The following is a 7,208-nucleotide window of genomic DNA, read 5'->3' on the forward strand; positions in this document are numbered from 1 at the left end:
AATGGTGGTTACCAGAGGGGAATGGAGGTGGGGGGAAGGGCAAAATGGGTAAAGAGGGTAAAAAATATGGTAATGATGGAAACTAGACTTTTGGTGATGAGCATGCATGCAATTCAGTATACAGATATTGAATTATAATGTTGTATATCTGAAATTCATATAGTGTTATTAACCAATGTTACGTCAATACAAAAAGAAAAAGACCCTCTGAGCTTCTAGAATATTCCGCCAGAGAAATGCATGAATCAAAGCTTATTTATGTTACCCTGTGATTATACAGTCATACTAATGATAAAATAGAGTAAATGGTTAAAGAAATCAGAACCCAGTAAGTCCACCATGAACCAACCTGAAGCTTACCTTTATGCTAAGTATTTTACACACATTATTTAACATTGTTTCAACAACCCAAGGTGGTGCTGTGACCTGTTTTCTAGATGAGGACACTGAGGCTCAGAGTAGTTAAGTAACTATGAAGTGGCCACACTGGAGTCACACCCAGGTCCATCTGGCTCCAAAGACCACACTACCTTTCTACTGTAGATGCAGCACATTCAAGTGAAAGAGTTAAGATTTTAGGGCTAATTCAGAAGAAAAGTTGAAACCATTTAAAATAATTTAAAGAAATGAACAGCATCCATTCACACATTAACAATGCATGCCACTGGGAAATTATTATTTACTCATTTTATCTTTAAATGGTTCCATTTACTCATTTAGGCAATCCTCCTTCATCCTTTTCTTTTTGACCATCTGTGTAATCAATCCTTGGGGATAGAAAGCTAAATGGAAGACTGTATTGCTGATTTCTTTGAAAAAAATGAACATAACTAAAACAACTTTGTACGTAAACTAAACATACCTTTCTTTTAAGATTCCTGAGAATCCTTGATGAGAACTTACAAACTTGGTGATGCCTACATCAAGTTCAGTGAGTCCATGCTTCATCATGTCTGCAAAACTCTCAGCTTCCTCCTCGTCTCCCGCCTCTGACAGGCCATCCTCCTCCTCCTCTTCCTCTTCCAACTGAGCAGCAGAATTCTTTTTACCCTCTCCAGCTTGTACAGCGTTGGGCAGCCCAGGCATGTTTTCACTGCTGGGTGGAGAGTCATTCTCTAGCCCATCTTGACCTTTGGTCAGACAGCACTCAGAGACCTTCTGTCTTTTTGCCTCTTCTGCTGGGGCCACACTGTCATTATCTTCAACAGCAAGGGACCCACGTTTCAGTGACACACCAGTCATTTCTGTCATCTCCATTTTTAAGGCTCCAAGAAAGCATTTAAGAGAACCTTTTAGGAAGGAAGAGAGAGTAGGGAAGTAACAACAATCACTTCTACAAAAAAGTAGGTCTCGGTAAACAGAGGCACAGTTAACTTAGTTCCTAGGGTCCCAAAAAATCATTTATAAAATAATTCTTCGTGATGTTGGTGTATGCCTTTGGTGGCACAGAAAAATGGCATAACACTTCTGCATGGAACTGAACAGCGTGCATCAAAAGCCTTAAAAATATGTATGTCTTTTGCCCCAGAAATACTATTTTCAGGGCGTATCTTAAGAAAATGATTAAGAAAGTGGTTCAAGTTTTAGCAGTAAAGATACTCCTCTCAGTGCTTTTATATTANGACGTCAGAAACTCAGCTCCCTCGAATAGTCCAATATACAACTGCCTCATGATGAATTCTGTTCTATACTGAATTATTTTATAATGATGTTCTAGCACATTTGTTCACACACACAAAAAAAAATCAACATAAAAAAATGTAAACTTATTACATGACTGTTCTTCCATTTTTTAATGTGTCTCACACTAAGAAATCATTTCATATCTGGATTCAACAGCTAGAAACATATATGTGTATATATTTCATAAGATATATATATATATATATATATATATATATATGCACCTATCGTATTAAAAATCCCAAAAAAATTACAAAAGAAGACTTACCCTTACTATGTGCAATGTGCCGTTCTTTTCTATTTTATTTTATTGCATTAAAAAATTGGTTAAGAGCCACTAAATTGATTTCATGACCCATTAATAGACTACAACCTGAAAAACAGATATACTATAACCACTACTAGCTAAACTTAATATTTTAGCAAAAGGAAAACATAAAAGAAAACACACTACATCACAATTATAGACAAGTGACATTTTCATATCAAAAGTGAGTCTAGATCTAGAATTTACTGAAAGCACTGAACTGGAAGCACGGTTTGTGTGTATGGGTGAATACATATTTGGATCTCAAAAATGCGGCAAGTCTGTCCTCCTTATTTTACGGACAAGGACACTTGCCATGGTTTATGCCCTTTAAAGAAAAATATTTTCAGTAGAAAGAATAACTATAGTTTGCAAGATGATAATAAATCTTGCCATCTAGGTAGAAAAATGCATGTTATGGGGCTGAACTATACGACTGCATTGTACAAGCAAAGGAAACCTGGACCAACCTTCTGGACTATTCTCAAAACCAATTCTTAGGAATTTTCTCCTTGACAGTGCTAAAGGTTCAGTCTATGAGGAAATTCAGTAATTGAAGATCCCTAAAGTTGTTGTAGTATCACATACTTTGGGGAACAGAAGGAGATGAGAGTTGAAGGTAGATTATTTCTGAAAAGTTAGAGTAAACTGTTACTAACTAGGAGTGATGGAATGGGGAATTTCAGACACCCCCAAATCCAGTAAGATGTTAAAATATGCTACAAAATGAATTTAACATAAACTTAAAATTCTACAAATCTCCTACAACATTCTTAAAATTTTGTAACATATCACCTTGCACAGATATCACCCAGAGCTGCTCTGTCCCATACAGTAGCCACTAGCCACATGTGGGAATTGAGCACTTGAGATGTGGCTGGTGTAAACTGAGATGTGCTGTCAGTTTAACAAAGGATTTTAAGGACTTAGTAGCATAAAAAGAATGTAAAACACCTCATGAGTGATTTTTAAAATATTGATTACATATTGAAATATTTTTAATGTATTAGGATAAAGAGAATATATTAATATTAGTTCCACTTGTTTCTTTTTACTTTCAAATTTTTACAAGATTTAAAATTAAAAACATGGCTCACATTATAATTCCACTGGACAGCATTAATCGAGAATAAAATTTTCATAACAAAAAGCTGTAAAAAAGGTATTTATGATTCTATTTAGTAGTTTTCTCCTTTCCTTAACCAGAAGTGACTTAGGTTGAGCAAAGAAACACCCCCTTACCCCAATTCCTTTCCCTCCCAGAGCCCTATTTGAGACCAAGAGGCTGTTAGAGCGAGAGCCGGGGCCACACATTTCACTGTCAGCTGCTGTAGTCCTTTCCCAGGACACACTACATGATATAATGGTCACTACGAGGTTCAAAACAACAGATTTCTTTGTTGATTTGCAATCATATGAAACATTTAAAAAATAAAACCAACTTTTTTTGGCCATAGTTTATCTGGATACTGGTTATCTGTCATTTATAAAAACATATTTACCTCAATGGCAACACTGGTTTCCTTATTTTTAAAAAGCTGGAGCTCTTCTAAACGCTGCTTTTCTTCAGCTGTCAAAACTGTAAATACATCTTCTGAAGGATCCTTTAAAATAACCATGAGAACTCCCAGTGAATCACACACAGAATTCAAGGATGTTAAAGCTCTATTTTTCTATGATCTCTAGGAAATGCGATTTTTATACAGAGGGTGACTTTTTCCAGAGAGCTGGCTCCTACCTCCTCATCCACTGGGACAGACAAGTCATCCAAATGGCTGATCCGTCCATCTTTTCCTATTTCATGAACAACGAAGTCAGAGTATCTGATGAAAAGAAAACACAAACTTTCAGAGCATTACCATTTTGTTTCCTGTTAATTTTAGGAAAAACTTTATCAATAGTACGCCTTACTATTGTGCAAAATAAAGAATTCTTTAAAAAAGTTTCAGTGCAAAGTCATAAGAGTTATTGTTTCTGGTTTCTTAATGAATTCTGAGCCACACCCTGGCTTTGTATCAGAATGTAAATAAAAGATCTTCTGAGACTAACTTCCCACTTACACTAATGGATAGATCATCCAGTCGGAAAGTCAACAAGGAAAGACTAGCCTTAAAAGACACATTAGACCAGATGGATTTAATATTTACAGGACTTTTCATCCCCAAACCGGCAGAATACACATTTTTTCAAGTGCACATGGAACATTCTCAAGGATAGACCATATGTTGGGACACCAAAACAAACCTCAAAGAAGACTAAAATCATATCAAACATCTTTTCACCACAATTGTATGAAACCAGAAATCAATTACAAGAAGAAAGCTGGAAAAATTACAAATATGTGGAGATTAAATAACATGCTACTGAATAACTATTGGGCCAATGAAGACATAAAAAAAGAAACCAAAATATACATAGAGGCAAATGAAAATATGACATTCCAAAAATCTTTGTGATGCAGCAAAAGCAGTACTAAGAGGAAAGTTTATAGCAGTATAGACCTATCTCAAGAAACAAGAAAAATCTAATAAACAATCTAACATTACACCTTAACCAAGTAGAAAAAGAAGAACAAGTAAACCCCAAAGTCAGAATGAAGGACATAATAAAAATCAGAGTGGAAATAAATGAAATGGAGACTAAAAAGACAATAGAAAAGATCAATGAAATGGAGAGCTGGTTCTTGGAAAAGATAAACAAAATTGACCAACCTTTAGCTAGATTCATTAAGTAAAAAAAAGAGAAGACTCAAATAAATAAAATCAGAAAGGCGAGTGGAGAAATTACAATGGCTGCCACAGGAGTACAAAGGATCATACAAGAATACATAAAAGGCTATATGCCACCAATTTGGGCAACCTACAAGAAATGGACAAATTCTTAGAATCATACATCCTTCCTACCCTGAATCATGAAGAAATAGAAAACCTGAACAGATTGATCACTAGTAAGGAAACTGACACAGTAATCAAAACCCTCCTGAAAAACAAAAGTCCAGAACCAGATGGCTTCACTAGTGATTTCAACCAAACAGTCAAAAGAGGAGGGAATGCTTCCTAACTCATTTTGCAAGGCCAGCATTACCCTGATACCAAAGCCAGACAATAACACACAAAAAAGAAAATTACAGGCCAATATCTCTGATGACCATACAAATGTAAAAATCCTCAACAAAATACTAACAAATCAAATACAATACATCAAAAGGATCACACATCACAATGAAATGAGATTTATTCTGATGCAAGGATGGTCCAACATCTGTAAATCAATAAACATGATACACCACATTAATAAAATGAAGGATAAAAATCATGTGTTCATCTCAGATACAGAAAAAGCATTTGACAAGACACAACATCCATTTATGATAAACAGTCTCAATAAAATGGGTATAGAAGGAAAGTACCTCAACATAATAAAGGACATATATAACAAACCCACAGCTACCATCATATGCAACAATGAAAAACTGAAAGTTTTTCCTCTAAAATCAGGAACACTCTTGATGTACACTCTTGCCAGTTTTATTTAGTACCAGAAGTCCTAGCCAGAGCAATTAGGCAAGAAAAATAAATAAAAGGCATCTGAATTGGAAAGGAAGAAGTAAAACTGTCACTATTTGTGGATGACATACTCTTTGTTTTTAGAGATTTTTTGGGGAATTGGGGGATGGGAACAGTGCTGGGGAATTGGGGGAAGGGGAACAGACAAGTTGCTGTCCTTTTTTGTTGTTGTTTGTTCTTCAGTCTAGTTGTGGAGGACATTGCTTCACTGGCCCAAGCTGGCACCATCATTGCGCTCTTCCAAGGCGAGGCAGATCAGTCGCCAGCTTCTGGACTGCCACACACGGTAGCCCATGGGAACCCACTGGCAGCAGGGGCTGCAGCCTATGCCATCGCCAGTGACTCACAGCAGCCCAACTCCAGGTCAAGCTGTTGTTCAGCATCTTAGCTGTAGAGGGTAGTATCACTGGCCCTCATATGTGGGATCCGAAACAGAGCCTTCTGGCATCCCAAGCCAGCTCTTAACCAACGCGCCACTCGGCCGGCCCTGACATACTCTGATATCCTAAAGGCTCCACCAAAAACTTAGAAACAATAAACAAATACAGTATGTATTTGTTTACAAACTCAATACAAAAAATGTGTTGTTTCTATACAGTAACAACAAACTATCAGAAAGAGAAATGAAGAAAATTCATTTACAAAACAAAAGGACTAAAATACCTAGGAATAAACTTAACAAAGGACATCAAAGAAGGAGGCGAAAGAACTGTACACTGAAAACTACAGGACATTGTTGAAGAAATTGAAGACACAAAGAAATAGAAAGATATCCCGTGCTCATGAACTGGAAGAATTAACATTGTTAAAATGTCCATATTACCTAAAGCAATCTATAGATTCAATGAAATTCCCATCAAAATCCCAATGGCATTTTTTCCACAGAAATACAACAACAAAAAACCCTAAAATTTGTATGGAACCACAAAAACCCTGAATAGCCAAAGCAATCCTGAGAAAAAAGAACAAAGCCAGAGGTTATCAGATTCCCTGACTCAAACTATACTACAAAGCTACAGTAATCATAATAGTACGGTATTGGCATAAAAACAGACACACAGATCAACAGAACAGAATTGAGAGCCCAGAAATAAACCCACACTTATATGGGCAACTAATTTATGACAAAGGAGCCAAGAATACACAATGGAGAAAGGAATATCTCTGTAATAAATGGTGCTGGGAAAACTAGACAGCCATATGCAAGAGAATTTAACTAGACCACTATCTTGCACCATACACAAAAATTAACTCGAAATGGATTAAAGACTGGAATATAAGACCTAAACCAATAAAATTCATAGAAGAAAACACAAGCACTAAGCTTCTGGACGTTGGTCTCGGGGTGGTTTTGTGAATTTGACTCCAAAGGTAAGGGAAACAAAACCAAAAGTAAACAAATGGGACATGAAACTAAAAAGCTTCTGCACAGCAAAGGAAACCATCAACAAAACAAAAAGGCAACCAACAAAATGGGAGGAGATATCTGCAAATAATATTTTCAATAAGGGGTTAATATCCAAAATATATAAAGAACTCAGACAACTCAACAACAAAAAAACAAACAACCTGATTAAAAAATGGGCAGAGGATCTGAATAGACATTTTTCCAAGGAAGACATATGCCAATAGGCATATGAAAAGATGTTCAA

The 7,208-nt window shown here is 36.1% G+C and overlaps 1 protein-coding gene across 1 annotated transcript in view; it reads right to left on the reverse strand.

Annotated features, from left to right (window-relative positions):
* Positions 1–7,208, reverse strand: part of PUS7 (pseudouridine synthase 7) — a 59,856-nt gene that overhangs the window by 42,931 nt on the left and 9,717 nt on the right. The window contains exons 3-4 of the mRNA XM_019660125.1: positions 3,729–3,813; positions 3,493–3,594 (exon numbers count right to left, since the gene is read on the reverse strand). Coding sequence (XP_019515670.1) covers positions 3,493–3,594; positions 3,729–3,813 — 187 coding nt within the window. The remainder of the gene's footprint in view (positions 1–3,492; positions 3,595–3,728; positions 3,814–7,208) is intronic.

This window comes from Hipposideros armiger, unplaced genomic scaffold (assembly GCF_001890085.2).
Source record: "Hipposideros armiger isolate ML-2016 unplaced genomic scaffold, ASM189008v1 scaffold_312, whole genome shotgun sequence".
NCBI classification, from domain to species: domain Eukaryota; kingdom Metazoa; phylum Chordata; class Mammalia; order Chiroptera; family Hipposideridae; genus Hipposideros; species Hipposideros armiger.